The sequence below is a fragment of the Gymnoscopelus microlampas genome (assembly GCF_963454915.1).
Source record: "Gymnoscopelus microlampas genome assembly, chromosome: 14".
Taxonomy (NCBI): Eukaryota; Metazoa; Chordata; class Actinopteri; order Myctophiformes; family Myctophidae; genus Gymnoscopelus; species Gymnoscopelus microlampas.
The window spans coordinates 19,599,073-19,623,725 of NC_139951.1; the positions used below are offsets into that span (position 1 = coordinate 19,599,073).

Sequence of the window (24,653 nt, forward strand, 5' to 3'; positions counted from 1 at the left end):
GGTCAAATAAATTACTGGGTAATGATCAACTATCATTTAAGATGCAATTTATTTGTTATTTGAAAGATACAGTGCTCAGAAAAATCTGAAGCTAAGAGTTGAATGCCCCACATATATTGATATATTGATAAACATTAAAAATATTAATCCTTAGTAAGAACAGATATTATCATATTTAAAGGCCCTGAGCATATCATCATCATAGTGTGAGGGCTTAACCACAATGAGCAATGCTGTCTTCTGTGGTTTATCTTGTGCTGCCCCCTACTGTTGCTTCATCTTCATGAACAGGTACTCAATAGATCATACTGTACTATAACTGCTAGCATTGTGTAACAATTACAGAATTATCACACAGTTTACTTCATCATTTTCATAATCATCATCATTCATCACCATCATCATACGATTACATTTAATAAGTGTGTGGGTGGGTGGATGGATGGGTGGGAGGGAGTAATGTTAAGTGTTTCTATTTGTCTGTTTTTTGTTCTGTTTTATTGTTTACTGATATTTTATTTTTAATTTGTGATATTGTGTTTTATTTTGTTGTCAATGTCTTGTTTAAAAGAAAATCTATGGAAAGCTGTATTATTTAATGGCTGAATGTTAAAATTGTTATTCTCCAATAAAAATATTTTTATTAATTAATAATACAAATTTTATTAATAATAATACAATTTTTACATTAAATTAAAACAAAACAATAAAAATGCAAGCTAAACCAAGTAAGGTTTGAAAATAACCGAAAGATAATGCAATCATTTAAAATAATGTCTTATATCTGCACACTTGGTTATTATTGGATATCTACTGAATATATTAAGCATATAGTGCTTGTCTGTGTGTGTGTGTGTGTTCTTTTCTTAAGCCAGGGTTGCACCAGTCAGTGAAGTAACTACCAGGATCAGCAGGGATGCAAAGTGACTGGGAGTGCCACTCCTTAACACAGACCTCACCAGCCGTTCACCTGGAAAAGGAAAAAAGCAAAATACTATTAAATCTCTACAGTAAATACTAGATGTATGGGATTTATACATTTATGGTGCTGTATGGAAGGTTCTGGGGTGATGTACCCCAACACTGCTGTATGTCATATCTGAGAAGCGTCATCAAGATAAGATAACTGTACCTCCACTCGGCTTGAAGGTTAATGGTCCCAGCCCCAGTGAGACACCTGCAATGTCATAGGAAATCTCCCTGCGTCGTCTTTGGTGGTAGCCAGGGTAGCAGTGCTGCAGGGAAGTACAGTAGCATTCATATTTGAGACATTTAGCCGATGCTCATAGACACAAATGTAGAATTTGTTGCAAAACTGTGTCACGCACGCACGCACGCACACACACACACACACACACACACACACACACACACACACACACACACACACACACACACACACACACACACACACACACACACACACACACACACACACACACACACACACACACACACACACACACACACACACTCTGATACTTACAGCAGTGCAGTCCTGCTGGCCTAGCAGACACAAGTGGATCTGGCAGTGCAGGTAGATAGTGGAGAAGTTTTTGAAGGTGAACATCCTGAAGGAGAAACGTGCCACGTCGGAGTCACCATTCATGTCCAGTTCTACTGTAGTGTCCTCTTCATTGGGACACCTGGACCACAGGGAAGAATGTTGCAGTTATTACAAAACAATCTAGCAGGACAGGTAGATCAAGGAGTTAAATACTAGTAGGACTGAAAGAGAGAAGACGAGTGTTTATGGGCTATAAATTGCCTTGGGATATCTGTACTATATTACGATGTAATGTTTTTTTAACACACAAACTCACAGTTAAAATAACACTGATGATGTTACTGTGCAGGAGGTGCAAGGGATCAGTTACAGTGTTAATACTCATCACATTAAATCACACAGTAGCCTATCTCTCATATGAAATACATCCTCTGGCAGATGGTTGGGCTGATGGGTGGGCTGCGTGCATTTTCAGAGCATTTTATTTTAACGATCAATTAATTGATTTTGATCAATTAATTGATTGTGTTCCGGCTTGGATCACAGTATACACAGTATACTTTAAGAAGACATATTATCACATTTAAAGGCCCTGAGCATAATATGCTCTATGATGATGATATTATCATCATCATAGAATGAAGGCTTAACTACAATGAGCAATGCTGTCTTCTGTGGTTTATCATGTGCTGCCCCCTGCTGTTGCTTTATCTTCATAAACAGGTACTATGAAATACATCCTCTGGCAGATGGTCGTGCCCCACCCTGAGCCTTGTTTTAGTTCAAGTTCAGTGATTCTCAACCTTTTCTGGATGAAAATCTTGAAACCTGATGGGTGAGATGCGTGCTTTTTCAGAGCATGTTGTTTTAATGATCAATGAATTGATTGTGTTCCGGTTTGGATCAATAAATAACATAGTACACTTTAAGCTCCCATTTATCGGTGAAAGAATGCCATGTCATTTTTTTACATCGTTTTTTTAAATATAATGCTACATTATCAATCATTAAAATCTTGGTATTTTGCCAATTATTTGGGGGCCACTTGCAATAAGCTCACGGCCCACCAGTGGTCCCCTGGCAACAAGTTGAGAATCCCTGTTCTAGTTGAGGTTTCTTCATGTTAAAGAGAATGCTTGCTCAGCGGGGGGAATGTTGGGCTTCTGCTTTACAGTATTATGTAACTTGTCATGAGACAACTTGTTATGATTTGGCACCATAATAAAATTGAACTGAAATTCTTAAATCGCTTACTCTCTAACAAGGAGATCCCAGCGGACAGGATAGTCGGGGCTGTTCACAGGCGTGGCCCAGCAGGAGTCCAGAACAGTGGCGATCTGCTGTCTGTCCACTCCCTCCGATCGCACCTCGATGTACATCCTCTGGTCTATTTCCACTTCCATGTTACTGTCACCGGTGTAGGGGTAACGGTAGCCGGCGTCCAAGAATCCGATCATTCTCATACGATAATGGCCCATCCCTGATGGAAGTCTCCTGGACACAATGCTACAGAAAAAACAACCAAATAAATTATATATGGTGATCAAAGTTAAAAGGTAAGACATATTGAAAACCGACTAATTTGATGCAACACAACACTTGTGTTTAATCAGTAGGCCTATCAGCCCTTGCAAAAAAAAGGTAAATGCATCAGTATCTCTATTCAAATCTAAAAAATATCAGGAAATGTCTTGGTTCACACCCCAATGAAGCTGAGGCCAACAGTCAGAGATGTTAGCTGGCACACAAAGTAATTCATGTACTGCCTTCCAATGGAAGGATTTATGGGAAATAAGGGGGTTGTGGTGGAATGGGTCATGGATAATGGGATGGTAATGCTCTCACCTCTCTACGGGGTTAATGCCGACAGCCATAGACAGAGACTGGGTCAAAGGGTATTCGCAGCTGAAAGGCAGGTGGATGTTCCTCTGACGACTGATGATCGTGTCATGGGGGTCCACCTCACCCTGGATGACATTCTTGTACATGAAGTAGGACCCATTGCTCTGTCAGGGGAAATGACAAACGTGTATTAGGGGTGCAAATTTATACTTAAAACTAAAGGGTCATGTGATGAAGCATAAGATTAAAAGTATAAGCTGGCAGGTTGTTGTTTTTTTAGGTTAATTTAATGTGTTCATCAGACGCTGAATACATTTGAATTTCCTTAAAGCCTTGAACTCGAGCCAATGTACTAAGTAAAAACTATATACTTTATACAGCATGAATCCTATCCTAGACAGGTACCTAGTGCAGGGGTCATCAACATGTCCGTACATGGACAAAGGTGAATGGGTGCGTATTATACTTCATATGGTTATTACAGTATAGAGCGTGCCAATGCGTCGTCACCACCGGGGGGCGCGGCATAGTAGCGCAGACATGTTTGTTTTGGGCAATGTTAAGTCAACCTGGTTTATACCCCTCAAAGATGTCCGCTGCTACCAAAATACACTTGTTGACGCCCCCTTCAGGATTTTTGGCACGCTCTATATAGACAGATCGCTTTTCAGAGGACAGTGTTACTTGAGGAGAGGAGGTGACAGGAAGTTCTACCAGCTAAACTAGTTTTATAGTTTGTCAGATGGAACAATAGAAAACGGTATGTACATGATCAGTGGTCCATGAAGGGCATGGCAGGATTTAAAGGAATGCAGTGTCACAATAGTTTGATGCAAAGGTGCCTAACTTTGATCAGAGGTGAGGGGGAGGTCTGGTGGTGAGGCTGTGGATCAAGGGTTTCCATGGATTATGCTTGTTGAGTGTTATTCTTGCCACGGACATGTTTGCAACTAAGTGGCCCTTTTGCTCCTGCAATGTAAGATGGAAGCACTGTCTGTACTGATAAGACCCAATTATTGAAATCCCAAACATGGAATATACATGGACCATGCCACATTTAATGCCTGTCTCAGGACTGCCCTACCAGTACAGTGGATAACTTCCCAGTCTCAGGTTTTCTAAAGTACAGTATAGCTAATCACTTTAAGTCTGACATCCCAATTTTGGGCATGCCATTTTAGGCTAAAAATACAATAGAATTGCTGATCTACAAGCTCACAAAATGCCGTGATGTGTTGTGAGTGTGTAGCTTTGTTTCCCAAAACAAAGCTAAGTGGCTCGTTTTAAAATGTGTAGCGCAGTAGAATAGAGTAGACACTATGGCACATCAAGAGTCCATAGTACTGCATACGTTTGGGGCTAGGCCTATGTATGTGTTTCTGGTAATATTATTGATCACTTGTTTTGCATGTCCGTGGTAAGAATACAATATAGATGGAAATGTCCATCACAAGCTGGCCTGACCTAGTGCGCTGATAAAAGTACTGTAACTACAACATTGTAGACTTTGGTCCTTTTTACCGTGAGAACTGTCCCACACTGCTCGGCATTGTTATCGAAGTGGAACACCAGCCTTCCGTCCTGGAGAGTCCCATTGCAGGATGAGTCCTTGAGGTGGAGGACCTCAGGATGGAAGCCAGCTTCAAACAGCTGGCAGCGGGACAGGGACATGTTGCCAGCACTACTGGCACAGGAGACAAAGGAATCTACGTACGGGAGAGAGATCAAAATGTATATTATATTTTATAATGTAATAATACAAACAAAAACAACTGCTACAACTAGAAAGGTGTGTAAAGCACACATCTCTACCTTCCTCTGACAATCTTTCAAGGCAATTTTTATATTGTAGCCTAGTATTGCTGCTTTAACTTAGAGTAAGTAAGAATTCTGAGTACTTCTTCCACCACTGCACACGTCCAAATGCAAGAATCTCCTGTTGAGGATTAATAAGGATTCTACACTCTACTGCATTCAGACCCCATCATGCCATTAATAAAACGTCATACTTGAGTGTTTCAGACTCCTAAACCTCTACACCCCAAGTAGATTGTTCCCAAGTCTCAGGGCCCTGATGTGCTGGCTTGGCATGCAGTACAACCACTGTCAGAACAACTGCATTCATGTAATTAACAGACAATCCATACAGCACTGTTAACTGTTAAATCATATGTTGAAAGACGTTTCATCATGGTTGTTCATTGTGACCTGTACCGTACCGTAGCTCTCGTTGTTGCGGCGATGGTGGTTCTCATCACAGAAGCAGCCGTAGACGCCACCCTTCTCCCCACACCACTCATGCTCGACACAGCCCAGCTCCTCACAGGGGTCTGTCTCCGCTGGAGACATGGAGACATAAAATAAACACGACAGGGTAAGAAAAAGTGGAAAATACCTTTACAGTCCAATCTGGGACAAGAGTTTTTTTCCCCAAACCATTAATCTTTCTTTGTGTTATCTTGGCAATTTGTCAAAGCAGTGTCTACGTACCACACTGCAAATCAGCACGCCACTGGGGGATTTCCAGCCCCAAGACTGCACAGGTTCTCTCATAGGACGAGACAGCAGAACACAGCATGCCATTGGCCGGCGTGTAGAGGCAGAGGTCATAGACACAGGAAGTGAAGAATGGCTGAGGGTCAGAGGGCAGGTGGCAGGTGCTGAACGGGCCAGTTGTGTTGGTGATGATGCTACACAGCTGTGAGTACTCCTCATTGAAGAGACAGTTCTCTATGCCGCCACCGCTACGGTCATCTGTGGCCCCACATCTAGACAAGGATATGGAGAGGCTCAGGTTAAGCCTAATCTATATTTCATCCTACAGCCGTGTCGCTTGTCCAAAAGTACCACGATATGTCACGTTTTAATTGGAAGATCAGCTCTTTTTGTAATCGACGCTGTTGTGTGAGGAATTAGCTTTTACGCGTCTGCTGTCTAAAGTGTTGCTTTTTACATTTTTGTTTTCTTTCTTTTTTGGGGACTCTCAAACACTGCTTCTGGATTCAGTTATCTTTTTTCACATTGTTATACGTGATGCAATGTGTTGACAGAAAATATCAGTTGATACACTGGCTCACCCAGAACGGCTTGTGGGAGACTTCCAGCCATCACCAAAACCGTTGTCAGTCTGTGCCACTGTGCCGTTGGGCAAGGCTTTGTCATCTGCAGGGTCACCGTTGAAGTTACCACACATGCCAACAACTCTGTTGCGGTGTTTCTGACCCACTCTGACCAACAGAGTACTACGGCCATCAAACTGGACAATCACATCGCGGGTGTTGACCACTACATAAGATCCAGCACTTTCCACCTGAGCTAGACTGCCTGCAGTGGCAGGAAGAGATACATCAGTGTTGTTAACCTGGAATATAAGAGAGAGAAACATTGATAATGAATATTCAGCTAATTATGCTTACACTGATATAAGTGCTCACAAATAGATTTAGATACCCTATTAATGCTCTTTGAAGCTACAATCCTGTTATTTATTAATTTGTCATTTTAATGAACCAATCTGTGGTAGAGTATGTTATTACAATGTTATTACAATATCTAGCAGCTGTATCTAGCAGCTGTGTTGCTGTGTCCCAAGCTCAGCCTAGGCCTTTAGATTACTTTTACCCTTTGGTAGCAAAAAATAAGTCACTAAAAAGTGGCATAGGGTTGAGTTTCCCTTTAATAATGAATTTACCTTCACTATCCTGTTGGCTCCAATCCTGATATAGGCTGTCTCTTGTTGATTTGACAGGTATATGTCCACTGCTGACACAAATGACACGTGATTGCTGCCACGGTGATTGTTAGTCGCGACCACTCTGAACCCAGTTTCAGTGCCAGTGCGATTCACACTCTCACTGATGATGTAAGAGCACGTGCCCTGGAAATGAGCCAGTGCACCATCGAAGGTGACATAGTGGGGGTCCCCCCACACAGTGCAGGTGGTGAACGCATCAAAGCAGCCCAGTTGGCCGTTTTTGATAGAGCATTCTTGCGTGGGGGTGCAGGACACAGCAGAGCAACGCAGATCATTCGGGGCAAAGCATTTACATCGCTGGGAGCAACCGGGTGTCCAGAAAGACTCCCCAGCCTGCAACATGTTAAGGGAAAGAGAGAAGCACACTGCACTCAGAAATGTGTGTGGATCATCCTGGTCAAATCACATTAATGGCTGCTGTTAATATTTTAATCTGAACTTTCATATTATTGTTGTTTTTCAATGGTTAAAGTGTGTATGTCATACCCTACCAAATAAGACAGTAAAGCCTCTAGCAGTGAAACCCCTGAGACTACACAGTCAGGGAAGGGTGGGATTTGTTGCTTAAAATGCAACTTATCATTTGTATGGGACATAATAGTTATCAAAAAGTTATGAAGTGGAGCTTTAAGTGGACATAGTGAAAAGAAAATACGAGGAACTGACTGGAATGCAAACTTACCCCAAAGTAGAATCCGTCGTACTGGCAGCCACAGAGTTCCACAGGGACACACTGGCCTCCACTCCTGAGATAACCCTCATCACAGAAACAGCCCTCAGAGCACACTTGCTCGCAGCTAGCATCAATGCTGCTGGCACATGTGTGCCCGCAGTCTGTGCCACAAAGCTCATAATGGCTGTTTGCTGGACAATCAAGCCCTGCGAGGGAGAAAGTAAGGAAGGTTTAGTTCATACTGTAGAGTAGGCATGTTTCATACTTCCTATAAAGTAGGCTTGGCTGATAAAGTACTTCCAGTAATGAAGGCTTGTTTATTCTTACATCTGATAGCATCTTAATAAGCCTTGTCTGACTGCATTTGTACTGTTATACTGATATAGCCCGCCTTCCTAAATGGGCAGGTGAGGAAGGCGGAGAGGGGGTGGAGGAGTTGCCTAAGGTGCGTACAACGAGGAAACGGGATGCCATCATGGAGAATCCCTCCCACCCCCTCCACCTAGATATAGTGGAGCGCCTGAGCAAGAGAGGAAATAACAAATTCACCTCCCCGGGGTGGAACTGTATGAGATAGTTGCCAGTTGCTTCGAGGATTTACAACGAGACACACAATGGTCGCTCTGCCAGGTCTACCGTAACAAAACTTGGAATATTAGATGTGAGAAGGTCTCTGACCTCTAATGACATTCTTAGAATATGGTTATTGTACTTTCTTTTCCACTGTAAACACTGTCACTTTCTTTTGCGTTGCACTGATTGAAATGGACACTTTTTCTGATTGGCATTGCACTGACTGTGGGACGGGATACGATGAGACACTGTAACCTTGTATTGTTGCTTTCCTGCATAGTGCTGGAAAAGCATTGCACTGACTGTAATGGACACTTTATCTGTGTATACAGTATATTGTACTATACTGTTGTTCTGTTCTGTTCTGCTTCTTGTTTTCTTTTTCTTGCCTTGTATTGCTGTATACAACAGTGCTTTCTTTCTCTTTACCTCTCTTAACCTCTTTACCTGTAACTCTGTAACTCTTAACTGCTGTGCTGCCTCTGGGCGACACATTTTCAGGTATCTAACTACAGTATCTATATACTATAAAGTAGGCTTGGCTGATACAATACTTCCAGTAAAGGCTTGTTAAAAAACCTGTCTGTCAGCATTTGCACTGATATTCTAAAGTAGGCGTGGCTGATTAAGGACTTCCAGTAAAGAAGGTTAGTTTATTCTTCCATCTGATGGCATCTTAATAATCCTTGTCTGACTGCATTTGCACTGATATACTGATACTGTACGTACTGAGCCAAGAACATTATTTTACAAACATTTTAACCAGATGTCTTGGGTGCCAGAGTACTAACTTGTTAATCCATTAAAAGCGGGAAAGCATCTTTGTCATTTTAGATTTTAGCGTTGGCTATTCAGAAATAGCAGATATACAATCTCACAGCCCTTCCCTTCGTGCCGCGCAGCGAGCTTGTACATCTGCTATTTTTGAACATTTTTGAAAAATCTTGAAAGAACTACTGGTTTAGAAGGGATTTGTAGAATCGGCCTCAGGTCTTAGTGGTTTAACTTACTGCAGGTAGTGTTTTGCCTCCAAGGGTAGATTCTAACGTTGGCAGACTGACAGGCGCTGACGTAAGTCTGGATAGCTCTGCACAGCACATCTTGGCCTCTGTTCCCCGTAATGCACACATCGAACACACAGTCATTGAAGTAAGTCGTCGGGTCCACCTCGCCGTGGCAGAAACTGAGGGGGCCCTCAGAGGCTCGGATCACCTCACATTGGGCCCTAGAGGGCGCCTCGTTGGGACAGCGGGGACAGGACGCGCCGCACCCTTCACTGCAGGTGTGGTTGCTGGGCACCCTCCAGGCATTACCAAATTGAGTGGCAGATGAGGCCACAACTCCGTCGGCCGTGAGGAACTCGTCATTCCGGTTCCCGTTGAAGTTCCCACACAGTCCGCATGTTTTGCCACTGTTTTTGAAATGAGTCAAAACAAATGGTTTTAATCAGTAGATAGATATACTGTACATTGTCTTGCAGACATTGAAAGTGTCAACAAAGTGTGATACCAGCCAAAACTATATTATTATTATAGTTTTGAGTGACAGCCTGACATGGTGTGTCAACGAGTGCAGTGAATAATGAAAAGAAAGATTTCAACTAGCAGCAGGAGATGTGAAATGACTAAATATTGAGCAACTACATGACCTATTTATTGGCTAAAATGAATAGGTTGCTAACAAACAAGCTGCAAGAGACTAGCAGCAGATTGTCTCTACTTCTCTTCCGCACCTATCAGCTCTCTTATCAGGGCAGAGCATACGGTGCAGGTATGGTGAGGTGAGGTGAGGTGAGGAACACATCGACCGGAGCTGTCGCTGCTCCCATAAAACTGGGGATTTATGTAGGTTTGTGTTGTTTCGTTGTCTGTTGCTAATGTTTGCTAAATGCTAACACTTTTACAGACTTGAATTGTTATTGTTTAAACATATAGAGCAAGACATTTAATTAACAGCAAAGATATACGTGAAACATACCTATAGTTTGAGGGTACAGAGATGGACACCCAAGTTGACCCATCATAGCTGACACTGAGCCCAAAGTCAGTATCGACAAATGTGCGATGTCCACTTAGATATATAGACACACGACCACCATCCAAGAGAATGGGCAAGTTTCTAGACTCGCCATTCACCTTAAAGGAAAGTTGAAATCATTTTGATTAGTAACATTTTGGAAGTTCTGTAATGGTACAAACATTGCAATTACTCCCAACTTACCTGCACCTCTCCACGTCTCCCCCTTGACATGTGCACCTGGTAGCCCGTCACACTGACAAACACTTCAGCCGTGATGGAAACAAGGGATCCTCGCCATGCCTCATTCTTGGCATCTACTTGAAACTGGTGCAGACTGGTGTCATTGCACACGGTCGCCAGAACGTAGCGGCAGGTTCCCTGGAAGTCAAACGTTTTGCCATCAAAGGTGAGGTAGTGAGGGTCCCCAGAGGCAGAACAAGTGCCATGGGGACTTGGGTGGCAGCCATAGTCACCGTCTGTCACCCGGCAGGATTCCTGGGGAGCGCAGGTTCTGGGCGTACAGTGGACCGCGCCGGTGGTGCCGTTACAGCTACAGTAGCTCTGACACTCCTCTCCAGCCCAGAAGCTCTCACCGGCTTGCCGATAGCGGCCCTCATGCTGGCATCCACAGCCGATGGTTGGCACACACTGGTTGCCACTGAGCAGAAAGCCATCATCACACTGGCACCCTTCCTGGCACACGGTGGCACAGTAAAAGGGGAAGGACAGACTGGGGCAGGAGGAAGGGCAGGAGGTTCCACACAGTTCATAGTGGCTGTTAGATGGACATGTTTGCACTGGAAAAAGAGAAAAGCACTTAAGTCATGAACATGATCAATATCAAATGAACAATGTAGTTGGAAAGGGCAAGAACAATGTTCTTACCACAGCCTGTGGTGTTCCTCCAGGCCCCTAAGGTGATGCCAGTTTGTTGGCACAGCAGTGCATAATCACGCAGAGCCTCGCACATAGCTACAGTCGGATCTCTGGCCTCCCTCATGTCCTCCACACACTCCTCTACATGGTCGCTTGGGTCCACCCTGCCCTGGCATACGGCGAATGGCCCACTTGTCAATGTCATGACGCCACAGTATTGAGTGGAATTGTAATTTGTTGCGCTGTTCGGATTCTCACGAGTCTGCCCGCCGCTTTCCACACAGTGTGCTGACAGGGAGCCGTCCCGCCAACTGTCACCAAAACTCTGAGAGCTGTTGACCAGAATGCCATTGGGTGTACGAAAGTCATCATGGCGATGACCATTGTAGTTACCACAGAGTCCACCGAGTGAACCGCTGTAGACACTGGGCGCGGTGACACGCACCAAGTGAGGCCAGTCTGCTTGTATGACCACATCAAAAGAGGTGTGGATGATGATGCTGTTAACGTTGCTGTGGAAGATGCGGATTCGGTTGGACGCAGTGGTAAATGGAAGTCCAATGACCTGACCATCAACCTAAGCAAAAAACAATGGGTTGAGTGTAAGGATTTACAGGGGGAATAACTTATACAGGCATTACTTAAGGCAAGGACTCAGGATTTTACAAGCCCCTAAATATAAAAATACAAAGCAGAATATGTCATTATGTTCTAAATACAATTTTGCAACTGAAATACTCACCAGTACTCTGCTGCTACCTCCTATGTCAATAGACACCTGGGTCCCCTCAGCCTCAAATTTCAACAAGCGCTCGAAACCATCTCGGCCTCTGGGGACCTTCTCTGCTGTCACTGAGAAGTGAGGGTGCTGGGACAATCCCATCACCCTGGCGAGGGTCAATCGACAAGCTCCAGGATACTCGTACGTCAGTCCATCAAATGTGCGATAGGACTGTGGTCCCTTCACCCAGCATGTTTCGTAGCTGTTAGGTCTGCACCCCCGTTCCCCATCCTCCACCCTGCAAGACTCGAGTGGACTACATCCGTGAGAGCGGCAGGTCATGGAGCCATGACTGCAGCGACAGCTCCTCCCGCAGTCATTGTCCAGGATGATAGCTTGCCCGGAACTGTAGTAGCGGCCTTCAAATGTGCAGCCACACTGAACGAGAGGGACACAGACCCCAGCACTGAGGACGTGTCCTGAGTTGCAAATACAGCTCTCTTGAGAAGGAATGGGGCAATTTTGGGGGGCATTGGGGTTGACGCAAGTCGCAGGGCACCCAGTGCCGCGTGGCTCAAAGTGACTGTTGGCTGGGCAGGAGATTTCTAGACAAATTAAGACAATCATTTATTGAGATTCATATCATTGACATGTTTCCCCAAGGCAAAACATTGTTGTGTGGTTGTGGTTGACATAATAAGTAGTTCATACATACCACAGAAGCCGCGTTGCCTCCATCTGTTCACCTGGATCCCATGCTGTTCACACTGTCTGGCATAAGCACTGAGGCCCTGGCACAGGATGGGCTGGTACCCTCCTCCTACACATAGATCATACACACAACTGTCCACATATGTCTGTGGGGGAATCTGTCGATGGCAATTAGCGAAGGGTCCGGATGGGTTCTGGAGGATGCCGCAGTGGTCATTGTTGCCGTAGAGATTTGTCTGAGCCGAGGTGCATGCAGCACAGTTCAGGCCTCCGCATCTGGGTCCACAACCAGGATCGTCATCCCCTGACGCCCTCCAGCTATTAGCGAAAACAACATCGGAGCTCACAACCTGGCCTTGGCGGGTCCGGAAGTCATCCTGGGCGCGGAAGTTGAAATTCCCACAAAGGCCACATGTGGCATTCTGGTAATCGTAGGGCACTTGGATCGTGACATAACTGTAGGCATCATAGGATACCAGCACGCCAAAATCAGTGCTGACAACCACGGAAAATCCTGACTGGTAGACGTGGACACTGTTGTTATGGAGGGAGAACGGTGTGGCAATATAGGTTCCATTCACCTGCAGGTAAATTAGCATAAAGGCACATTTACTGTATGCTTCATTGTCGAACAAAATTTGTGATTTTTAACTGAACATGTGTTTTTAAAATTCTTCGAGCAAAAAAAGCTTAACAAAATGACTAACCTTTGCCTCAGCACGGTGGTCTTTGACAAGCTCAATAACTTCATCATAGACAAACACTTTGACTAGTCGAGTCCACGCCACCCGGGTGCTGCCCCTGTGTTCATTCTTGCCCTCCACACGATAGTAGGGCAGATCACGGCCACACTGCTCAGATAGGACATAAGTGCAGGTGCCCTGGAAGTGAAATACTTGACGATCAAAGGTGTAGTAGTGAGGATCGCCAGCGATGGTACAGGTGCGTCTCCGTACCGTCTGGCAGGAGAACTGGAAAGAGTCCCGACGGCAGATTTGGGAGAAGGAACAGGGTTGGTTGTGGCACTGCAGGCCCGCTGAGGTACAGGTGCACCTCTGATGGCAAGTGTTGTCACTCCAGAAGGAGTCACCCAACTGGACAGGGGAACCTTGAAAACAAATCAAAAGGACAGGATAAGGTCAATCAGGTTTCATAACATTAAACAGACAACCTTGTATTTGGTAGATGGATGATAATGTCCAAAGCTAGGATTAAATCACTGACAATGTATTTAAAGTGGAACACATACCCTACATCACATTGATTAACATTCACAGTATATTACATATAATCATCAGTGTTGGAACGCCAACTCAGTAGTAATAATAATAATAATTATTATAATAATAACAATAATAAGGGTAAATATAGCTGCAAGCAGCGATAATACGGGGCCAGGAGAGAGAAAGAAAATTCCTTTAACAGGTCAGTTCATGAAAGTCCTTGCGGTCTTGTTTCCAATGAGGGCCTGTGAGCAATTAGGGGTTAAGAGTCTTGCTCAGGGACAAATTTCATTGACACATTTGCTGACCTGGCCTGGAATCGTACCTCGGGCAACCAGAGCCTCTGGCTCCCTAGGCGGGCTCACTAACCACTCAGCTATAGCCGACCCTCTGAGAGAGAGAGAGAGAGAGAGAGAGAGAGAGAGAGAGACAGAGAGAGAGAGAGAGAGAGAGAGAGAGAGAGAGAGAGAGAGAGAGAGAGAGAGAGAGATAGATAGATAGATAGAAACGGAATAGATTGAAGAGAGAGAGACATGAAAACGGAATAGATTGAAGATAGAAACGGAATAGATTGAAGAGAGAGAGAGAGAGAGCCATGGAAACGGAATAGATTGAGTCATGTTTTTTGCAATTCAACTTAAATGAGTCTGCATCAAGTGAGGCTTGAACCGGCAACCTTGCGGTCGTGAGGCACTCTTAGGTAGCTGCAACACCACCTATAGTGCTATAGCTTTGTCCAGGCTGATATTGTCTGTTGAGGATCACAAACTCTTGCCTTCTGTCATGACCCAAGCCCCTGTTTCACTAACACTAAGATCACTCGTTCACAAACCATTTACCATTGAAGAAATTGTAAATCTCCTCAGAACCAAAACTAGTGAAAGTAGCCGATCTACAAGCTCACAAACCATTAAAAGTTGTCAGATTGTACATCGGCTATTTTCACAATGAAGTATGTTATACATTGAAAAAAAAAATACTCTCATTGCTATCTGAAAAGTTGTGAGATTGTAGATCAGCTATTTTCACAATGTAATATGTAAAAAACACTCAATTAAGTATTTCATGTTATCTTTAACAATTGCAAATGTATTCATTGATAGTCATGTTGTGTGAAATGCAACTTAGATGAAGTCTGCACCAAGTGAGGCTTGAACCTGTGACCTTGAGGTTGTGAGACATACACTTAAGCGGGACGCTATTGGACCAACAGACAAACCTATGAAAAAAGAGATCACGCTGATCATACAGTTTCACGCAAATAGCTGAAAAATCCTGGGTTTAAGTGTTTTTCAAACTGCTCAAGATTGCGGACAATCTAAGGGCGGTGCTTACTGGTCAACGTGATAGATGTGTTCCTCATTAGTCAAGGCACATGTGTAAGCAGGTCTAATGGCTGTCGGCCAAACGAGGCATGACTTTTGCCTGTTTAAAGTTTCAATTTTCAAAAAATTGCTATAGCGCCCCCGTTTGACCAATTGGAGTAAGATTGGTTTCACTGATATTTGGAATGGCCCTTTACATTTCTGCAAAGTTTCAAAGAATGGTAAGTCTGCATGTATGTGTTAGGGGCAGATGAATAATTGTCATAAAACTGCAATATTCATTGGCTCATTAAAGCTTCATTTTTTCACTTATGGAAGATATTTTGCAAACGTTTTTTGGTATAGGTCCAAAGTTCATGTGTAAAAAGTTTCGTGCAGATTACTCAAAAATCCCAGGAGGAGATAGGTTTTAACTGTTTTTCATATAATTCGAAATGGTGGGAGATCTAAGGGTCAGAGGTCAAAAGTCAGAGCGTGAAAGTTGTTCATCATGAGGAGACGCATGTGTGTATTGAAGTTTTATGGCTGTAGGTAAAACAGGGCATGAGTTGTACCTGTTCAAAGTTGGCATTTTCAACTGAGTGCTATAGCGCCACCTTTTGACGAAAGATTGTGAGATTTATTTTTTGATCGTTTTTCATGACCATCTATCATATGGCCGAGTTTCATAAAAAGCGTATGCACGGTTCAGCCAGAACTGGCAAAAACGGCAGAAGAAGAAGAAGAAGAAGAAGAAGAAATGGAATAATGCGAATAACAATACGGGTCCATGCTGGAAGCCTGGCCCCGTAATAATAATAATTATTATTATAATACATCAAATTAATAATGTGCTTTTCTTGGTATTCAAAGTCGCTTTACAAAACAGAACAAATAAAAGAAACAACTTTATTAGGAGAATAACTAGTTAAAAAGCTAACAACTAAGCAAAGAAAACGTTCAAATTAAAAGGCAGGAAGTAAGTAAGTTGCTTTCAGATTTGGGCAGAGGTTAGGCTGTGATTGTATTTGTGTATTGTCTTACCATTAAACGTACAGCCACTGGATCCCAGGTCAACACGAAAAGCCCAACGACCAGCGACGCCGAGATTGCTGCCGTTACTTAAATTTGAGAAACCGTCACTGTGTTGTGAAAAGGATGATCCAGGAATGGTGAAATGGTGTGTGGAGGAGCTCGTGTCGTAGCCAGCCTGGGAATTCACATACACATTTTAATTGGTTGAAGTTTTGTACAGGTGAATATTATCACTAATGTGCACACAGGTTCTGAAGTAGGCGCTCATGTGTTGCTGACAGCAGCTGTGAAAGCAGAAAAGTTAAAAAAAAAAAAAAAAAATACATTTAAATAAATAAAAATGTAATTGTTCTACCTGTACACGGCGAGAAGTTTCGGCTATAGTTCCATAATTCATCAGTAGAAATGAGTACTGATCTCCAGAGATCAACACTGCTTGGAATGTTGTGCGCTGAAAAAAGAAAAGAAAAAGATAAATACTATTTCTGTCATATTTTGTTAAGTAAATACATTTGTCATTAATTTATATTTGCCAATAAATCTGCCCAAATTATGATTGGTTTCTTCTACATTTTCATGATTGATACAGGAGGAGTATGACTTTTACCTTTCATGCAATTAAAAATAATAATAATAGTAATAATAATAATAATAATAATAATAATAATAATAATAATAATAATAATAATAATAAGGGTAAATAATAAGGATAATAATAAGGGTAATAATAATTATAATAATTATAATAATAATAATAATAATAATAAAATACTTACAGTGCCTGATCTGGGAAAGTATGCCACCTCATACCATGTCGCAACAAACACCAAACGGGCAGAGAAACCCAGGCCTGGGAAGTATTGATTAATATCTTGTGTAGCCTGATTAAGGATACTGCCACTGGTGTGTTGCTGATATGTGATTTCACCATTTCCTCTGTTGTCCAAATCTGTCCAGAATGGAGCAATTAGATCTCTCGCCCCAGCCGGGAACCTTCGAGGACTATACGAGCGAAAAGGATTGTTAAAGGTAAGGTGTCCATTGGTGTTAACCTGAAAACAAATTAGTGGATAAAACAAACATTACAAACAAAATTAATATTTTACAGATGTGGCTGTGCTATTTTTACATCAAAAGACACATCCTTTTAAAAACATACAATATTTTACTTAATTAACACAAGTGTGTGCAGTGTAGCCTACTGACTAGAACTGACTACAATAATTCAAATCACATAATCACTGCATTTAATGGCTTTATTTCCTTTTTTACATAATGTACACATTTTTACAACCCAATTTTAGTAGGCTACAGAGAGTTATTTGCTGATCACCTGTAATCATTGAATACACAAAGAAAACATACTGCCACTCTTGACAGCAGGTCCCATACAAAAAAAATATAATGTTGCAAATTGCATAAATTGTATACGTACGTATATCTGACGATATCTTTGTCCAAAGTAGAAAAAGGTTCTTTGTAGGGCAATGACAGGAGAGCTCCCATCATCCACTCCCCGCAGTAAGGTTCCATTTCTAGGGTAGAGTGGTACTAGAGTGTACAAAAATGAGGTGATATCACAATTATGCTAATAACTTAATTACAAATATCTAAGTTTAGTATAGTGCTGAGTTGGAAAAGCTCTATAAAATACCATTGCTAATACGGTAGATACTACTGTTTTTGTACAAATCTATACTGTAACATACTCAATATTGCATGGATGCCTAATTTCTTATTTACAGATATAAAGGAAATCAACATGATTATTTCCTTGTTCATGGCTAAATCTCAGGCTAATACTGTAGATAGATGTAGTCACCTGTGTCTGATACCCTATATCTGTGAGAATGTGTTGCTACAGTCCCACAAACATCTTGTTACACCAGTTAAAAGAATTCATCAAAACAAAACTTGCTTCCTCATATCCAAATTTCGATAACGTTCGCAAGGGGGAGATGTATGTTTAATGATAAATGTAAAAATAGTAATAATATACTGTACACTGTAAGGGTTAGGGTGACAATTTTGTATTTAATTTAGTGTTTTCCGCCCATTTCACCCCCAATTTAGTCACTTCCCCATGTGTGATGCGGTTCCCATTGCTGTCAACCCCCACTGTTGGCCTGGGGACAGAGTAGCCTACCAGGTGCCTCCACTGAAACAGTTAAAGTCTTATTTTTTTAACCAATCAGTTTCACTGGGGAAAACCATGCACATACTTAGGTTCACACTATCTACCCCAGATCCCTAAGCAATCAGCAGGGGTTAGTGCAGTGACAAGTACATGATCACTTGCCAGCTTCCCAGGCGTGAATATTGAACATGTCTCTTTGCAGCGTTTGTACCCATCATATTTAACTTTGAACTGCTATAACAAGGTGCTCCTACAACTAAACATTGTTGCCTGTCTGTTTTAGGATACTACTGATTACTTTTTGATGACTGTAACACTGTAAGTATGTATATACCGAGTATCAACTGTGATATGGATCAGTATACTGTACATACAGGCATGTGTAATATATTGGTATATAAAGTATATTGGCATTGGTTCACAGAGTTCACAGAGTAATTTAACTCTGAGCGTGTACTGGAACCAAATCCAGTACACGCCCTTACACGCCCTTTCACACACTTATAAGGCACTTCATCACCTTCATAACTCTAGTACAGTAGGTGAGCCCCCCCCCCCCCCCCCCCTTACACTTTTACGTTATTAACTACTTAAGAGTAGTTACTAAGTACTACTTAAGTGCTACTTAAGTAGTTAATCCAGCCTGAGGCAGTAGCCTGCTGGTTGTTCCGGAGTCGAGGCTCAAGACCATTAACCATTCATTAGACCTTGTCAGGGCTCCTCGGTTCTGGAATGACCTGTCTGAGGAAAAACTCAATCAAGCTTGAGTTTTTGGTTGGTGTAGATTGTACATTAAACCTGCGCCTATATTTGTATTTACATTTATATTTAATTACTACCTACCAATACCACTATACTTTATATACCAATATACTACACATGCCTGTATGTATAATGATCCATAACATTTGATACGTGGTACACCTACCGCAGTATGTTCCATTTTTACTGGTGATAGATTGTACATTATACCACATACATTACCTATGTTTTTAAGTCTTTATACTATTTGCCACTTTTATTGGTGACAGATTGCACACACACACACACACACACACACACACACACACACACACACACACACACACACACACACACACACACACACACACACACACACACACACACACACACACACACACACAATACCTCTATTTCTATCTATCTAGTTATCTTATAGAAATGCCTTTCCATAATTATGTTTTTAATGTTACTGTTTGATTCCCTTGATGTATATGTCTTAATACATTTAATATTTTATCCATGTTATCCTGTGCATAGTTCTGCTGGAATAGATAGATTTCAACTTACCAGAGGCCACCATACCTGCAAAGTAAAGAAATAAATTAATAAACGAAAAGAAAATACACACCAATAACAGTAGTTTACTTTTCCAGAACAGTCAATAATGTACTTACTTATTATCCCTAAAAGCAACACAGGCAACATGATTGGTAGAATTCCAGCCTATTCACCAGCCTGTTAAGAACATTGGTCAAATTATTAGAATACATATTTTTGTTAGCATAGATCTTATAGTCGAGGCTTTCAAAGCTAGCTCACCATAATTAGGGGATTGTCTCATTAATGTCTGCTGGCCATTGAGAGGTTTGAGACTATGGTTTTGAAGTATTCCACAGGTTTTCTTTTAAAGGTAGGGTAAGTGTTTTTATTTTTGTTAAAATAAGTGTTAAATTGCTATATATTCTGATAATAATCATCCTATAGAGTTGTTTGTTCACTAACAGGGGTCTCCCCCGTCTGTCCAGCTCTTTGGTAAACGGGTCGGGATACAAATTTCATCCAATCAGGAGAGAGAACTCATACGGGATAAAGGATTAACAAGTGAAATTGAAGCGATGACACAAAATTGGAACTGGAACATTATGAAATTGAAACTGATAAATGGGTTCCTGATTGGCTGTAATTTGCAACCCACCTGAAAAGGTATTTCTTGTTTATTAAAGAGCTGGAGAGATGTAGAGACCCCTGTCACTGAACAAACGCTCTATCGCAATGATTACTATCAGAATATACAGCTTTAATGTTTTAACATGTTTTAACATTTAATGTTTTAACCCCAAAATATCCCTTACCTTACCTTTAAGTGTCTCCAAGTGATGCTGCAGCTTTGATGGCTTCATAGATAAATTTGACAGCACTAGCATCAGTAATGATGAACAACTTGTGGCATAGAACAATAATAATAATAATAATAATAATAATAATAATAATAATAATAATAACACTTACTACAACAACAACAAGAATTCACACATTAATTTGCTTTTCTCAGGCTAATAGATAAAGAGCAGTTACCTGTATTGTGTTCGAGTCAGCAGTCTTGCAGCCACTGAGCTGACAGAGCATTTTATAATAGCAGGTGGAATGCTACAGTCGCACAAACATCTTGCTAAACCAGTAAAAAGAATTCATCACAGATTCTCATCATGAAGGGATTATCGGAAACAAAAGCCAAATTTGCTTCCTCATATTCAATTCCCGTAAAGGCCTCACGAAAATCCAAAAACAAACTTTCTATAGTTCAAAATGTTCAGAATGAAATAAACAAATGTGAAAATGTAATAGAATAATGCCCCTTCACTGAAAATAAATAAATAAATGAAGTGCTGTTGAGGCTCTAACGCAACTAAGGATCTAATCTATGATGAAAATACTTATTTATTTGTATGTATTTTATTTATTTTAAGTATTTTTGTTACTTTTAAGTATTTGGACACAATTTAGTAACTTATATGTATGTTTACGTAAATGTGTAACTTTTTACAGACTTTGATGACTTTCAAGTATTTCTGCTCATTTTAAGTACTTTTAAGTATTCTAACTCATTTGGATTACTTTGAAGTATTTTTACTCATTGTAAGTCATTTTAAGTATTAGTACTCAAGTACACAATTGTAGATCGGTAATTTTAGTGTGTGTGTGTGTGTGTGCGTGTGCGTGTGCGTGTGTGTGTGTGTGTGTGTGTGTGTGTGTGTGTGCGCACATGCACAAATTCGCGTGCACGTGTGCTGAGCCAGCCTATGTATGTGTATGTGCATAAGTGGCGCATGTGTTGCACTGTCTCCCTTTTGTGTTTAATTAATGTAATTGGTTACATCTTTGTGTTGCAATCAGGTGCACCGTGCAGCTGTTAATGCCGTGTTCGGACTTAAGGACGGACAAATACACTCGGTCAAATGTAGAGCGGCTGGCACCGCTAGAAACACTTGGTGTAGAGGTAATGCATTTCACAGCATATCTGCCTTGGAGACAAAGGCCTGAGGAGGACCTCATCTGAGGATCTAAGGATTCGCTCAGGCTTATCAGTTGTGAATGCAGTCTCATCTTGCTAAACCTTCTCGGACCTCCTTCACGGCCACGCCCCTTCCCGCTCCCTCAGGTCTAGCATGACCTTTGGGAAGTCTGCAAACATTTGTACACAACAGTGATTAAACTGAAATGCATTATATCCATTCCCTTTTCTTTTCTCCCTCTTCTATCTGCACCTGTTTTTCTCTGTTTTTCCTTTCTCATTTTTCTTTCTGTCTTTATTCATTACTTTCATCATTAATAGATATTATCTATCAATATCATAATTTTCGGCCTCGATTACCCCATTCCTCCCCCCGTCATCCTTGGTCCCCTTAGCTCCTATAATCACTCCTCTGTAAAAAAATCTTGGTGTCACTCTAGATTCAGCACTCAAATTAGATAAACAGGTTAGCTTGGTCGTTAAAACCAGCTTTTTTCACCTCAGACTCCTAGCCAAGATCAAGCCCTATCTCTCGCAAAATGACCTCGAGAGGGTCATCCATGCTTTTATTTCTTCAAGACTTCAAGACTGGATTATTGTAATTCTTTATATATAGGCATTGATCAATCATTGCTGAGGCGCAAATTTGTGCGTGTTTTGTGTTTAATTAGTGTAATTGGTTACATCTTTGTGTTGCAATCAGGTGCACCGTGCAGCTGTTGATGCCGTGTTCGTACATAAGGACGGACAAACACACTCGGTCAAATGTAGAGCGGCTGGCACCGCTAAAAACACTTGGTGTAGAGGTAGGTTTTCAGAAGTGACTATAGCTGCACCGGCAATGCATTTCACAGCCTACAGTATGTGCCCGGGAGACAAAGGCCTGAGGAGGGCCTCATCTGAGGATCTAAGGATTCGCTCAGGCTTATGAGGGGTCAGCATATCAAAGATATAACTGATATGAGATGTATTTTCTCTGCTGGAGGTGCAAAAACGGGAAGGGACTTTTATCAATGTTTTTCCTATTTGAACTCTCATTCACATGCTTTGGTCATGCAGTGTTGAGTCATCATTCTGGCACTCAGTTGTGAATGCAGTCCCATCTTGCTAAACCTTCTCGGACCTCCTTCACGGCCACGCCCCTTCCCGCTCCCTCAGGTCTATTATGACCTTTGGGAAGTCTGCAATTTTGTACACAACAGTGATTAAACTGAAAAGGGAATTATATCCATTCCCTTTTATTTTCTCCCTCCTCTATCTGCACCTGTTTTTCTCTGTTTTTCCTTTCTCATTTTTCTTTCTGTCTTTATTCATTACTTTCATCATTAATAGATATTATCTATCAATATCATAATTTTCGGCCTCGATTCTCCCATTCCTCCCCCCGTCATCCTTGGTCCCCTTAGCTCATATAATCACTCCTCTGTAAAAAAAATCACACCCAGTGTGAAGAGAGTGGTGGCTTTACGTGTTTTTACTTATTTTAACATCTTTTACGTATTTTTACTCATTTTAAGTATTTTTACTCAGTTTAAGTATTTTTACTCAAAAGTGTGTGTGTGTGTGTGTGTGTGTGTGTGTGTGTGTGTGTGTGTGTGTGTGTGTGTGTGTGTGTGTGTGTGCGCGCGCGCGCGTGCGTGTGTGTGTGTTGCACTCCTGTTTGTGTATAATTAGTGTAACTGGTTGCATCTTTGTGTTGCAATCAGCCACAGCTGTTGAGGTCATGATGAGGTCGTGCTCAAACATACACACAGACAAAGTCAGACATAGGAGTGGTTAGCACCACTCAAAAATCTTGGTGTCACTCTAGATTCAGCACTCAAATTAGATAAACAGGTTAGCTTGGTCGTTAAAACCAGCTTTTTTCACCTCAGACTCCTAGCCAAGATCAAGCCCTATCTCTCGCAAAATGACCTCGAAAGGGTCATCCATGCTTTTATTTCTTCAAGACTGGATTGTTGTAATTCTTTATATATAGGCATTGATCAATCATTGCTGAGGCGCCTGCAGCTGGTCCAAAACGCCACTGCCCGTCTCCTCACTGGGACAAAGAAGCGAGACCACATTACTCCAGTTTAAGCCTCGCTCCATTGGCTCCCTGTCCAAAAGGGGGCGTGGCCTAATGGCTCAATAGCGCCCCCTACAGAAGTTTGTGCTTCAAGCCCGACAATACGGTTTCACCTACATGCATGCACATTGGTACACACCTGTATCATGTACCGACTGACAAAAGAATCTCTTGGAGCCATGACCTAAACCGTTCACGCCATTTTCACGTGTTGTACTTCAACGAACTCCTCCGCCTCAAATTCACTCAGCGTACACAAAAGACCTTAACGATGAAAAGTTATCAAAAGCTTGAGTTTTTGTAAAACGGCGTGACCATGGCGAAGCGTCAAACTTCAACGCCAAACAGGAAGTGAAAATAGCCGATCTACAATTCCTATTGGCTGGGTTTTAAACAGCCATTACTCCACTTCCCAGCATCAAAAATCTACTAAACTTGCAAGGCACACTTAGACGGCCTATAGGGACAGGCTGTAATTGCTTAAGCTATAGCCTAACTTTTCAGCTGATTGCCATACAGACTTTATCGTGGACAGAGCTGCAAGGACCGTTCATCGCTGCTTGCAGCTTCAATTAAGATTGGACTTTTAAGGACTTTTGACACAAAAATACACAATAGATTTTTTTAGTCACATTTTTGGCATCTTTTGTTAACCACTCTGAGACTGCAGACTGCAGAATGGGTGATGGTTGATCGAACAATAATAGCCTAATAATAAAGCAGTCACACCTGGCGTGAGTAAAACTAATTTGACTGTGAGCTGGGTGTGATTGTACACAGGATAAATCAGGGGAACATGAGGGAACATAGCGCACTCCTGTTTGATCTGTTCTTTATTTCTTTGTGGCGACAACTAGTCCACACGTATCTGGGTATTTTAAAAAACGTAGCTATTCATTTGCGTTTGGGGGGGTTCGTCCACACGCAAACACGTTTTTGGCCCATGTATACCAT

At 41.9% G+C, this 24,653-nt stretch overlaps 1 protein-coding gene across 2 annotated transcripts; it reads right to left on the reverse strand.

Moving 5' to 3' along the window:
* Positions 1 to 30: 30 nt before the first annotated feature.
* LOC311060846 (alpha-tectorin) lies at positions 31 to 20,491 on the reverse strand. Of its 2 annotated transcripts, XM_084079193.1 has the most exons (25): positions 20,477 to 20,491; positions 19,794 to 19,854; positions 19,687 to 19,701; positions 17,674 to 17,789; positions 17,015 to 17,290; positions 16,594 to 16,689; positions 16,248 to 16,413; positions 13,384 to 13,784; positions 12,681 to 13,257; positions 11,987 to 12,570; positions 11,254 to 11,821; positions 10,570 to 11,165; positions 10,327 to 10,484; positions 9,360 to 9,760; positions 7,786 to 7,982; positions 7,041 to 7,436; positions 6,427 to 6,710; positions 5,840 to 6,117; positions 5,569 to 5,688; positions 4,871 to 5,055; positions 3,353 to 3,513; positions 2,762 to 3,013; positions 1,487 to 1,646; positions 1,133 to 1,235; positions 31 to 970 (listed from the first exon to the last, which is right to left on the reverse strand). In XM_084079193.1, the coding sequence occupies exons 2-25, from the start codon at positions 19,822 to 19,824 to the stop codon at positions 867 to 869; spliced, it is 6,225 nt and encodes a 2,074-aa protein (XP_083935319.1). In that variant the 5' UTR covers positions 19,825 to 19,854; positions 20,477 to 20,491; the 3' UTR covers positions 31 to 866. The 2 variants fall into 2 exon arrangements, with proteins under 2 accessions (XP_083935319.1, XP_083935320.1); XM_084079194.1 differs by lacking the exons at positions 19,687 to 19,701; positions 20,477 to 20,491 and having other exon boundaries at positions 19,794 to 19,839.
* Positions 20,492 to 24,653: the final 4,162 nt, after the last annotated feature.

Coding starts and splice junctions, on each gene's coding strand:
- LOC311060846 (XM_084079193.1), bottom strand. CDS start 19,824: ATGTTGCCTGTGTTGCTTTTAGGGATAATAA. Junction 7,983..9,359: donor GAGGCAAAACACTACCTGCA/GTAAGTTAAACC, acceptor TCTCCCTCGCAG/GGCTTGATTGTCCAGCAAAC. Junction 7,437..7,785: donor ACGACGGATTCTACTTTGGG/GTAAGTTTGCAT, acceptor AACATGTTGCAG/GCTGGGGAGTCTTTCTGGAC.